This window comes from Nyctereutes procyonoides, unplaced genomic scaffold, assembly GCF_905146905.1.
Source record: "Nyctereutes procyonoides isolate TBG_1078 unplaced genomic scaffold, NYPRO_anot_genome, whole genome shotgun sequence".
NCBI lineage: Eukaryota > Metazoa > Chordata > Mammalia > Carnivora > Canidae > Nyctereutes > Nyctereutes procyonoides.
The window spans coordinates 3,453,393-3,466,512 of NW_026575034.1; the positions used below are offsets into that span (position 1 = coordinate 3,453,393).

At 35.7% G+C, this 13,120-nt stretch overlaps 1 protein-coding gene across 4 annotated transcripts in view; it reads right to left on the bottom strand.

Moving 5' to 3' along the window:
• The window catches only part of ANO3 (anoctamin 3), a 372,459-nt gene that overhangs the window by 88,756 nt on the left and 270,583 nt on the right, over window positions 1-13,120 (bottom strand). For 3 of the 4 annotated variants that reach the window (XM_055317544.1, XM_055317541.1, XM_055317543.1), the window contains 3 exons: window positions 8,709-8,753; window positions 3,488-3,619; window positions 2,178-2,284 (listed from right to left, as the gene is read on the bottom strand). In XM_055317544.1, coding sequence (XP_055173519.1) covers window positions 2,178-2,284; window positions 3,488-3,619; window positions 8,709-8,753 — 284 coding nt within the window. The remainder of the gene's footprint in view (window positions 1-2,177; window positions 2,285-3,487; window positions 3,620-8,708; window positions 8,754-13,120) is intronic. The other variant, XM_055317542.1, reaches the window with a different exon arrangement.

A 13,120-nucleotide genomic window follows, 5' to 3' on the forward strand; every position in this document is an offset into this window, starting at 1 on the left:
GAGAATGATAATAAGAGTCTGTTTGTGTCCTTACAACACTAATCAATGGAGATTTGCAGGGAGTTTGCAAGGTGCCAACATACGGCACTTTGCCATATCATGGAATATGAGACATTTTAATATTTGGGTTCACATGAACCTGGAGCAAAAAAAATTTTTCTACCTTGAAACAGTGACATTTGGTCAAAAAAAAAAAAAAGCAGAGGAATTCTCTGCCCACAAAAATGTCTCAAAAAGATACTAGTTTTAAGGAGTCTTTAATTACAATGGAGCCAAGGAGACATAAACAGCAATATGTGACACGTCTTAAAATCTCCTCCAGCTCAGAGTGTAGTGAAATGGACATTCTCATAATGTCCTGATAAGATTAGATATTGGGAAGCTTTTAGAGAATAATTTTTGTTACAGCATTATTTATATTAGTGAAGACTGAGAAATAATTGTATGCCCTAAATTGGGGAATCATTTAATTACTATGGTGCCATCAATTATATTAGGTACTTGGTAAATAACTGCAATTTGATGAATGTCTGTAATAGAATTTTGTACAGCTACTTAAAATGTTTACAGACATACCAAAGGGCTTGAGAGAATACTCATAAATACTTCTTAAAAAGGACAGAAAATTGTAAACATTACATGATTTTAATAATGTGCTATACATCATATTCAACATATATATATATACACATATTATTAGAATCATGCAGGCTTACTATATATAGGCTTACTATATATATATGTATATATTCAGTATTAATTTGTGAGAGTGACAACTGAGTTTGGGGGTTTTTAATTTTATTTTTATACTCTTCTGTGTTTACTGTATGTTCCACAAAAGGCATAATATCTGTATAATCATTTGAAATGTCATATTTTTATTTTTATTTATAATACTAGGTAAGCACATAACACTATCACTTGGACACATTTTTAATTTATATTCTGGATTTCTCTATTTTTATTATTTATTAGAAAACTCAGTGTCAAATTTTTTGGTAAGGATTTAGTATCCAAATTAACAATTTTGACTTCTCAGTAATAAATGAATTGTTAATCAAAGAAGAACCAAAGTCTGAAATTTCCTCTTTAAAAAATAATGGCTGGCTTGAAACATAGCTCATTTGACTTCTGTGGCACTATATTTTAATTCAATTCAGTAGAGATTGGTACAAGTTCTCAGTGGCTATTTTATTTGTAAGAACTTTAGGACATAACTAGCATCTGATCTCTTCACTATCTTGTATTTTTCACCCTAATAATTAAAAAACCAGTTTGTTACCAGTCTTTTCCTGCTCTGCAGTATGTAAACTTGGCAATTGTATTTAATTTTTCTAGATGAAATTGTCTCAATTTTCTTTTGCAGTATACATGTAGTAGCACACCATCAATACATTTAAACAACACAGAAATTTAGAAAGTTAAACTTAGGTGTTATTTCACCTTCTGGAGGTAATTTCTAAAAAGTTTCATATATATTCTAGATTTTTTTCTTTTTACGAATGTGTGTTTAGGAAATGGGATTACATTGGATTTACAGTTTTTAATCTGTTTTTTTTTTTTCTGTTCCTTTTTTCACTTGATTATGCATTGTGGTGTCTTTCAAAGTCAATAAATGGAGAACTAATCACTATTTTTTAATCTCTACAAGTAAGGGGTCTGTGTCATATACTTTTTGTGATATACAGCATATAACAGATGTTTGGTAAATCTGAGTTAAGAGTGAATTAATAACATAATTTTAAATGGATGCATTTATGGAGAAGCAGCCTAACATATTTGCTAGTTCCTAGTGATGGATGAAATTAGATTTCTTTCTAATCTTTGCTTATAAACAAAGCCCCTATGTACAAACTTCTACATTTAGTATTATTCAAAAATCTGATTATTTCTTGGAGATAAATTTCAAGAAGTAAAATTTCTATTCAAAGTGTTAGCACTTCTCACATTTGATACATAGGGCTAAACGCCCTTGAAAAAGTCTTTGTTGTTGCTGTTGTTGTATTTAGTTTTGCTTTATTGAAAGGCTGAAAAACAGAATGTTTAGAGTTTGTGTTCAATGCATTATACCTTCATAGTTAACGCACGAAGGCAAAGCTTCAGATGTTAAAATAAATATTTCTGGATATGATTAGTAACAGCAAATTCTACCTCCTATTTTTGATCAGTGTTCTTACCCACTTTTGATATTCCATTTTCATATTTGGTGTGCTGTAGCATGTGATAGACTATCCTGCTTCGAGTAGCATTGCTGAAGAACGTGTCCTTATTGTTTATTATGAAGCTGTTAAGATAAGGGGATTTGTTTTAATATTCAAAACAGAGCACAGAGTCCAGCAAAAGTCAGAAGTTTCTAGGTAGTCATCCATCTATTTTCTCCATTAAAACGGACGTGTGAGAAGTAGAGTAAGTCAAAAGACAAACCATCATCTTAAAAAAAAAATCAATTGGCAGAGACAAAATACATTTATAAATAATACAGGTATGATCAAATATTCATTGACAAATGTTTCAGTTTATAAGAAGGCCTAGATGTCCTCATATTTCTTGTTTGGGATAAAACAGGGACAGCATTAGATTGTCGGTTGCCTCCCATAAATTTTGTACTACCTCAAGCAAAGTAGTTCCAAATAGGACACATTAAAAATTGATGTCATTTGCCCGTACCACACCTTCCAAGCTAACTCGTCTTGCCCTGAGAACTTCAGCAGTGAGCAAGAGCTCCCTTCCCCTTCATGCCCTGTCCTGCCGCCATGTAGGAAGAGGTGCAAAGAGGAACCGCATACGAGAGCCAATGAATAAAGAGCAAGAGGGTGATCTTGACAGCAAAGAGAGGGTCCATTTCAGCATTTACTTTGTAATTTGCTGGGATCCTCAAAAAGATGGAAGTGTCATGGACTCACTCAACTTCTGACAGTTTATGTAGAAACTCAAATGCTAGTTGAATGAATAAAGGAATAGAGAGAAATATGTTGGTATATAATTGGATAGTTAGCTATGCAACAAGTCTCTAAAAAATGTCTCATTTACCTTAGTTTAATACAATTAGACTAAAGTGGATTAAACTAATAAATACATATTAATTAAATGTAATTATGTATAATCATTTATTAATTAGGACAATCCATCATTCATCCATGTTATTTAATAGTAATCCTGTTATTATTATCATTATTGTTACTTTAACTGAGTAATTTAGCACCATTGCAATTATTTTGAAAGAATTGGGACTCTCGGCTATTAGCCCATGAGTTTACAATTCATTATTCATTTTTTTGACTGTTGCTAAATCATCTGATAAGGAATTAATAATGCTCACTGAGTACTGTTCATAAACAAAGTGCAAAAAAAATCAATGAAATGATACATTCTCTGACTTATTTGGCAAACAATGGAACTGCTCCAACGTATCTTTATTCTATGAATAATTCCTAGATAATGAAAGGTACCACGTCCGGCAGTGGGAGAAAAAGGAACATGAACTTACTGGTGAATCCGGGCCCGGCTGAAGGGGCCGGTATAGCAGTCTGACTCCTGCAGGTTTGGAAAAGCCGACTTGTCAAGAACCATTGGGTTCTGGGCCATCCATTTCTTTATCCTTCTAAAATAATTTTGTACACTGGAACAAAGTCACATGAACCAGGTGAGGCTGCATTCCAGAGCAATGCCTACCTTCCATTACTGTTCCGTAAACAGAGCTCCAAAAGGACACACCCCCACACACACACCCATGCACAAGCATTGCTCCTGTTCCCACACCACAAAGGGAATGAATTCCAAAACAAACCGAATCCTGCAGTTGTGAAAGCTCTTCCAGTGCAACTAGGTCATCCTTATGAGAAAAGCCTTGCGGAACATGTGGAAGGATCATCATACACACAGAGGGTGGTAGGAAAGAAACCAACAATGAGAGCAGTATGACACACTGGTCAAAGTTGGGAGTGCACAAATGGCTGTATTTATACCTATAGACATAGCTATAGATTATTCCCTGATTCCCTGAAAACTCTACAGCCCTGTGGCTCTACAAGTGGACACCAAAAGGAAATGAATGTCTACTACACACTTATTCAACAGGTCTGCGAGCCCCAGCTGCAATGGGAACACCAAGGCTCCTGGCATCAAGCAAAACCGAGTTCAGAGGCAGCTTGGCACCACAGTGGCTGTGCAAAGTGACACATATTATTGAACTTCTTGCCTCTGTTTCCTCACTCACAAAACAAAACAAAAAAAACAACAAAAACACACTGAATTTGTTAGAGACTTGTAAGTTGGTGTCTTATTTTTTAAAGATTATTTTTTAAAAGGCAGGAGAGAGAGAGAGGAAAAGGGAGAGAGAGCAACCTACGCAGGCTCCAGGCAAGGCTCCATCTCAGAACCCCGAGGTCACGACCTGAGCCGAAATCAAGAGTCAGACGCTGAACCGACTGAGCCACCCTGGCGCCCTCAGTGTCTTATATTTAACTTGATTATTAACAAACAGAGGCAAAGAGTCTTTGCGGTACTTTTAAGAATCTGATGAGCACATGAATCATCTGAAGATCTGGTTAAAAAGCTAATTCAGTCGGCCGAGGGCGGGGCTTGAGAGTCTGCATTTCTAACCAGCTCCTAGGGACGTCCACGCTGCTGTCCACTGGCAGCACTTTGAGTGATGGGTTTAGTACAGACACCACCCACATGACAGTAAGATACTGTTTCAGGAAATCTTATATCACGATACCTTGGTCTCAGCTTTAGATTATGGTCATAACCCAGGTCTTAAGTGTATATACTGATATTGGAATCATGTTTACTTTACAAAGAAAAACAAGTAAACAAAAGAGATTGATTCTGAAAACTTAATTCTGAGTAACTGTAATTATAATTGCATTTTTACTTAAAAAAAAAAAACCCCTCCAAACTGCAATATTTACACACCATTCATGAGATTCCATCTTTGTCCATTTGGGCCTCTTCTGCAGTAGTAAGAATGAAAGTAGCAGAATAAGAAAGTTTCCTAGGCAAGTACAATGCATCTTCATGTCCGTTTGGTCAACTCTGTTTAAACTTTAAAAAATTTAGTGGAGCAATGTGCAGGCCGCTAATAGTGTATCTTGGGAATTATTCCACTTGAGTCTATTATGCTAAAATTACTATGCATAATTTGAAATAATAATCAATTCCTGACGGGCAGTTTAGCATGTGGAGAGTCTGGACCTTTCCTTTGCCGGATGGGTTATTAAATAGATGCCAAGTCATTTTTGGTTTTAGAGGGACCCAAGCATTTCTTTCTAGCCTAACATAATAAATCAGCAATATCTGAGGTGTTCATTTTGCTTCTTCTCATGATAACAAAAGCCTCTGAAATCACAGAGTATCTCCGTATTTCAGTGATAGTGTATAGATGTTTATGAATCACTGAATGGATGAGCTAGCCATCACTCCTGCTTTCAAACTTGGCACAGGGAGGAAAACACTGGGGTAGGAGGAGGAGTCTTCCAGGACTGAATTTGCCAGTTACTGAAATCGAGGCAAACATTTTTAATCGTTGAGCTTTAGGTTCCTTATCTCTAGAAAGAGGACATGATTCTTTCTGTCTTACCTTACTAGGTGCCAGAAGGATCAAATGAAAGGATATGTTTTTGACTGCACTTAGGAAATGCTGACCTACTAGTATAAACATCCTAGAAGCGGAGGTAAATTTTAAGAACATTTAAACAGTAAAAGGGGCTTCATCATCACTGATTTTTTACAGAAATAAACATTTTATAATTTAGATTTTTTTCATATGGACTTTCTACAGAGAAGTAGAGGATTCTGATAGTGAAATGTGGTCAGGCCTGGATTTGAATCACGGGATGCAACGTTCTGGGTTATTACTCAATTTCCTTGGTTCTTATTCGATGTTCTCATCTCTTAAAGGAAGGGATTATTTTGAGAACTATATACGGAATGCCCGAATCCACAGTGCTCAGCACCCAGCGAGCACTCAGTAAGGTTTACGATAATCGTAAGAAAAGAGAGTATTACTACTCCGTCTACTGCTACCAGTATCACCATGTCACCAACACGACCTAATGCATGATCCACACTCCATCAAATCCTTGTCATCTTGGCCATCTGGTGGACTCAAGATTTCATGACATACTGTGAAGATGACTTCTAATGGAGCTTTACGCTGCTGGGGCAAAATCAAGGGAAAGCAGAGAATTCCACGGAAATTGAAAAGAAACTTGGAGAGAAGAGCCAAAAAAACGTGGTCAGGGCTCAAGCTCCACCCAAGCTGCTGTGAAATACTGCGGATGAGGCAAGAGGCCAGTAGACAGTGGTGCCAACAGTCACTGGTTCTCCCCGGTAAGCAAAACCGGTTATTCTGTGTTCTGCTGCCCTGAAGGGTCATTTTGAGGATGATTGGAAAACTGAACGTGAAAGTGCTTTGTCAACAAATGATAGACAGCAGCAGGAGTAGAACGACAGCTGCCCGGAGAAATGACCATCTTCAACAGCTGGAGAATTGCCTGTACCTTACATCACCTAATGTTTACTGGCGGAAACACCCACGCACAAATCATCTTTCCCACCTCAAGAGAGGAAAAGCACAGGGAAAATCTAAGTGCACACAATTGACTTTCATTTCTCTCTTGCCAATTGTCTACTAATGAGGTTTTAAAATTTTATAACGATGATCATCAGCACACACACACACAAACACACACACACACACACACACGGGGAGGAGGAGACAGTTAAACTTTTCTCCAAAGTTAAAGTTAAAAAAAAAAAAAAAAAAAAAAGGAAATCAACCAAGCATTTCCTTAATTGAAACTCTAAACTCAAGCAAACAACGTGACATTCTTCTCAGCTCATGATGTCATATACTTTTATAAATACCCTTCCTATTTATTTGCTACCCTTCCCGTTTGCGTCCAAAAAGTCAAGGACCAAAGGAAACTATTTGTCGTAAGTAAACTCTGAAGAGGTAGGCTGTAGTAACATTTCAGGTATTTTAGTGATTAGTTGGAAGATATAACTGAATTTTCATTTCATGAAAGTAAACAGAAAAAAATAATAAACATCAAAGATAGTAAAACAGTATGATACATAATATAGTGTTTAGTTCTCTATTTTTAAGTTTGATCAAAATAGAAAAAAATTAAGTGTTTTCTTTGCAATTTAATGTACATGTTTATCATGCATTCTAAAGACAAGTGCATTCTAAAGCGATTACATAATATTACGTAGAAATTTCTTGCTATTTTAGTCTATAGGATTTTATCCTTCTGCAAGTCTCTCGAAGAAAGATGCTTGTTTATCAGAAAACCCACTTACTCTACAGTAGCAAAATCTCACTCATTCTATGGAGCACACTGAACCTAACCCACTGACATTCTGTCGATGCCATCAAACATGATGCAGGTACATGCAGAGAAAAACAAACAGAACCCTCTGCAGTTATAAATTCATATATTATCTGTTCCAATGACTTTTATTTTATTATATAAAAATAATTTTGGAAACTTGCTATACAGACTAGGACCAAATACGCACAAGGGAATGATCAAAGCTCATTCTAAATCTGAGCATGTTAACCCAACAAAGAGAAAAATGGGACCTGGCTGAGGAGCATCATTAATAATTTTAGCATTTTAAAGATACTTTTAAGAACTCATTTCTTTCGCATTAATTCTAATTTCAAGTTTTCCCTCCATTATTTACTTTTCTTGTCACCTGTTCCTACCACATCTAAATTCAATGTTTAAGAAAGACCAACATTCTCCTCTCTTAAAATCAAAATTTTTCCTATTCTAAAGTTCTTAATTATATTCAGCCACTCTCTCTGGTAAGGAACTGGATTTATAAAATCCTTTCCTAAAATGTTCTGAGGTTCATACTACATGATTCTAGTTTTGTGTCCTTCTGACTGGTAACATCTTGCAGAATTATTCAGTAGAGTACACGCCATCATATCTTGCTTTTGTTAATTAATTCTTTTGAAATGAGCAGAAAAATAGAAACCTTTTTGTTTTTAGTGTCCATTAAATGGAAGCTCATTTTCCTCAGTGAAACAGGGCCAAGGTGATTCAGGTGGGAGAGCCTTTTCTGTCTCAGGGCTCTGGCTTGCTTAATTCCTTTGTCACAGCTACTGTTACCACAACAGGTAAAGAGAAGTTTTGGGATGAAGCTCTTGAAAAACAGCTTCTTTTCAATATTCGGAAAAGAGAGGCAGCTCAGCTGGTGACCTAAGAGTAGCCTGGGATTCAAAAGATGTTATGTGGCCTTGGTAAACCACTTCATCACTCTGGATGCTGGCCTCTCCTTGACCTCCTCTGTCAAAGAATTTACACGGAATGATCCACAGGGTTTCTGCTGTGTCTGTTCTCCTTTTATTCTAGGGGGTCCTCGTCTGCTCATCAATCCTGCTTTTAAAACTATTTTATAAATTAAAATCTTTCCTAAGATGCTAACTTGCAATTAAAATCTTCCTGTCACAACATTATACTAAAAGAGGATTGTAGGAATTGAAATGGTAAATAAAAAAAAAAAAGAGAGAGATTATCTGATTTTCACATTGTTAAATTTGGCATAAGTCATTTTGGAAATCTTTGAAGAAACCAACAAAATCTTTCATCCTAAAATTTATAACTGCTGATATGGGTAATTGAATGTTTCCTTTTTGTTTTTCCCAAATGTCAAATCGGTTGTAAACAAATTACACATCACCCACTGACCTGCCCATTGATTTGCTCCTCCGGTCAGTGTAGTAGCATTTTTTCCTGAAAAATAATAGAAACACTTGAAGAGAGTCACTTGAAAAAAAGAGAGACCAGTGAGTGACAACATTTGATCATAGTGAGTATATTAACCCTCTAACTTCCACACATCCATGAAAGACATGAAGTAAGTCGATGTAATAGTAAGAATTCTAGATGTGCATTGTCTTAATTTCAGACTTTAAGTTGCTAATAACAAAAAACCTGGATAAGTCAATAGAACACTTTTGAATATTTGATTTTTAATTCCATTTTTTGTCTGCCTTCTGCTACACAATGCGTATTAACTGGATTATTTGCTTATATGTTATATGAAGTCATCCATCCATCTATCCATCCATCCATTTATTTATATTTCTATCCATCTAAAGACATATGTAATAAATATTTATTATTTTGCAAGCTCTGTTAAGGTATAACTATTAAAAATCTAGGGAAAAATAACTTGCTTTACAGTTAAGGAGAAAAGTGAGAGTTATAATAAAACGTGATGATGCAGGAAAAACAGAGAGTGCTATGGAAGTACCTAGGAAGGGATCTTGATTAGTTTTTCTAGAAGAAGGAGAAAGGAGTCAGGAAAACCTTCCCAGAGCAATGTGTTATCTGTGTTGAATCTTGAAGCATGAGTGGGAGTCGTCCTCTGAATAAGGTACTTGGGACGCGGTATTCTTGACAGAGGTAGCGGCACATGAAATGGTTATGGAGCAACATCAAGTATTTTAAGATTCAGGAAACTGCAGCCACTTTGGTGCTCTCTGGAGTACGAATTGCAAGTTGAAAATAGATATAAAAGAGCTGACAGGGATGATGAACATGGCGCAGATAATGAAGGGTCATACCACTGACTAAGGTTTTAGGTGAAAAACAATGGATGAAAAACACTGAATGTTTTAAGCAGGTGTGTAGCATGTCTGATTTTAGAGAATCTAAAAATTCGTGACAGAGGTTAATTCACCTCCCAAAAGAGTCTTACCATGTCCTCATTTTGGAGCTCAGAAATCTCATAGTCTCTTCTAAAATACCTTTTTTATCCCCACCCATCAAAACCCGTTCCAGAGGATCAGTAAATTCCTCCCTGTGTGGCATCTAGAAAGCAGAGCTGAGTTTGGACAATCAATATTTGGTCCTAACTGTGTTATTAACTGCTGGGAAAACTTGAAAACCTTCTGAACTACCATATTTCATTGCAAACACTAGTCATATTGCTAAAAAAGATATTTTTTTTCAGTTGTCCCTGCCATACCTCAATACTAAATTCAAATATGGAATCTTAAGGCTTGCCATGTCTATGCTGAACTCATTTAAAAATCCCTCCCCTTCATTTTTCAAATATACTGGAATTTGTATGCATATAGAATTCAATCCCCATTGAGATATAAACCCATCTTCTTCCTGAATTTCCTCTACACAGATTGTCTTGCCCTATTTAGTCATCATTATGTAACAGATCACGGACCATCTTCCATAGGAGATTGGGCCTATTTCCTCTGTTGGGCTGCCTGTCTGTTTCCATGTTGTTTTCTTTTTTGAGTGACGTGTCCTTTGCATACAAAATTGGTCTAAGTTTAATCTCGGTTGTGATAAAAAGATTATTCTTAATATTTAAAAAATATCAGCCCACTTCCCCCCCGCAATCTGATGTTTAATGTATTTGTGGGAGAAGCTTAAGAATCTCATTAAGGAACTCAAACTGAGGGGATCCCTGAGGGGCTCAGCCATTTAGCGCGCCTGCCTTTGGCCCAGGGCGTGATCTTGGAGTCCCTGGATCTTAAAAACAAAAACAAATAAACAAACAAAAAAAAGGAACTCAAACTGAGAAACCAGGGGATGACAGAAACATCTTAAAATATGTTTGACTCTTTTAATTTGAAAGGGGTAAGAAGGACTAGGAACCACCTTTGAATTAAAAGAAAAATAATGAAAGCAGAACTTAATATTTCTGGAATGTGGAAGACATACGTTAGGTCCCTGCTGATAGGGGAAAAATAAGAAAATTTGAAGCATTTTAACCCTCTGAAATTTTCTTGGGTAGTTTTGAAACATCAAGTCTAATATGTAGGCCATGCTTACTTTGGAATGATAATCAAAAAAGGCAATAGCTAGAAAATTTAGGTATATAAAATTCTACACATACATCTGAGTAGAGAACTTAGATAAAATGTTCAAGACTCATGTTCATACAGTAAGGAGAAACCGTTTGCAGGCAAAGCAGGGTTATAACTAATATTTTTTTCTGAATAAATTTGCAGTTTTTCTTTGTGAAATTTAATATGTAGCTTCCAATGCTGAATAAATATATGGGATAGTCAAGCATGTGTAAGTTATTTTATGCATAAATCTTTTAAAACCTCTTGTCCTAGAAAGAGACATATGTTTTTCCTATTTAAGGTCTTTATTATTGTATATTTTAATTTTATGTTCTTAAATGTGATACCAGTTGACAACTGGAAACTGAATCGGCCATCATAGAAAAGCTTTGCCACTTAGTTTATGTTTGTATAGTATTCTCTTTTTATGAGGCAGGGCTATGCCAAATTTCATGTGTTCCTTAGAAATAAATGAGAAGTTAGTTACTAAGGAATTAATGTTACATCTATTATTTAAACTGATCTGGAAAATGTTCCAAGAAAACTCTGTGTTTTAGTATTTGTCAAACTGTTTTCCCAAGAACAACAACATATTAAGATAAAGATAAAATATATTAAGATTAAAAAAAAAAATCCCACCATCAAATGGAAAGGGTGCTTTGTATAACCAACCCTTGGAATGTATAAAAATGATCAAAATTATTAAAATAATAAAATTGTTAAGACAATATTTCTTTACCATCTGCATCAGCATCCTGTGAGATGTTTGTTAAAAATCTATACACCTTCTGTCCCAGAATTAGGATGCCATAATCTCTGGGGAGAGGCCTCCAGGGAACTTCATGTTTACTAAGTCTCCCAGGTGACTGTAACGCATTCTAAAGGCAGAATGAGGACCACTTCTCTAAAAATTCCTACAGTAAATAAACTTACTGTTTAACTGAGAAATTCAGAAACATATTTGCTCACAGGATATCTTTCTCTTAAGAACTTTTGGAACTATTATTCTTCTGATACATTTTTGGAGAATGTTGCATATTTCCTAGTATTTATGTTATTAAATCATGAGAATTTCAATGGCATTTTCCATAAGTTTTAGTATGCAGCAAATGTACACATTATTAAAAAAAAAAGTTATGAGGGGTACAGTTGATTAAATGTCTGGACTCTTGGTTTCAGCTCAGGTCCTGATCTCAGGGCTGTGGGATTGAGCCCATGTTAGGCTCTGCACCCAGCCAGGGGGTCTGCTTGGGAGTCTCTCCCTCTGCCCCTCCCCCACTCACACCCTCGTGTGTGCGCTCTTTCTCTCTCAAAAAAAGATGAATCTTAAAAAAAATAAAAAACATAAAGAAGAAATTTCAGCCACAATATCAAGAAGAGAGAGTAATTGCACACACTTCAGGGTTTTCATATTTCTTTCCTTAGATGTATCAGTACTGTCCTTTCAAATGCAATCTACTAGGAAAAAAAAAAAAGAATATCATCTTAAAAAAGAAAAAAAAAAACAACACCTATCTGAAGAGAACATCTTCTTCAAAAGCCATCCTAAGTCAGAACACCATGGCACACAGCCTGGAGACCTAAGCTCTAATTCATATCAACCAAGGACATTCACAATCTGGCATGGGAAGTGTTAGTGTTTTTGTTTTTTGTTTTTGTTTTTTATTTTTAATGAATTTCTAAGAAAAAGCAACAAAGGAAGTAAGTTCAGGATATATTTTTAGAAAAATTAAATTTATGAGAGTACTGATCAGTCTATCACTGAGTTTCTCAAAACTTGCCTGAAAAGATAAGAGTAAGGCAATGACAGAAAGGAGATCAATGTGCTCCAAACATACCTTCAATTTTTTAACACTTAGTAAAATCCAACATGATGGTGAAAAGAGCTATATGAAAAGTATGACATTGTAAACTGTCTTCATATATGAAAAGTATGCCATTGTCTTTGTAAGATTTTTTCCCTGTAGACTGCTGCAGATGAACATATTTTGAAAGTGAATTGGTAAAAAAAAAAAATCTTTGAATTTCAAATGTCAAATACTTGCAGTAAAGCAAACATGTAGACTGACACTATATTCATAACTTGTTCTTTCACTGAAGGCATCACTTCATCGTTCATAACAAGCGCCGTTGCGGGGATCTAGGGCAAACTGTGTCAAATCCCTCCTTGCGTATAGCACAAAAGGAACAAAATCTTCTAGATCCCTGGCCAACGACTGTTTTGTTTAAAGTCCAGAGGAGGTCACGGGGATGATATGCAGCCTTTCTGATGAGATAGGTTTT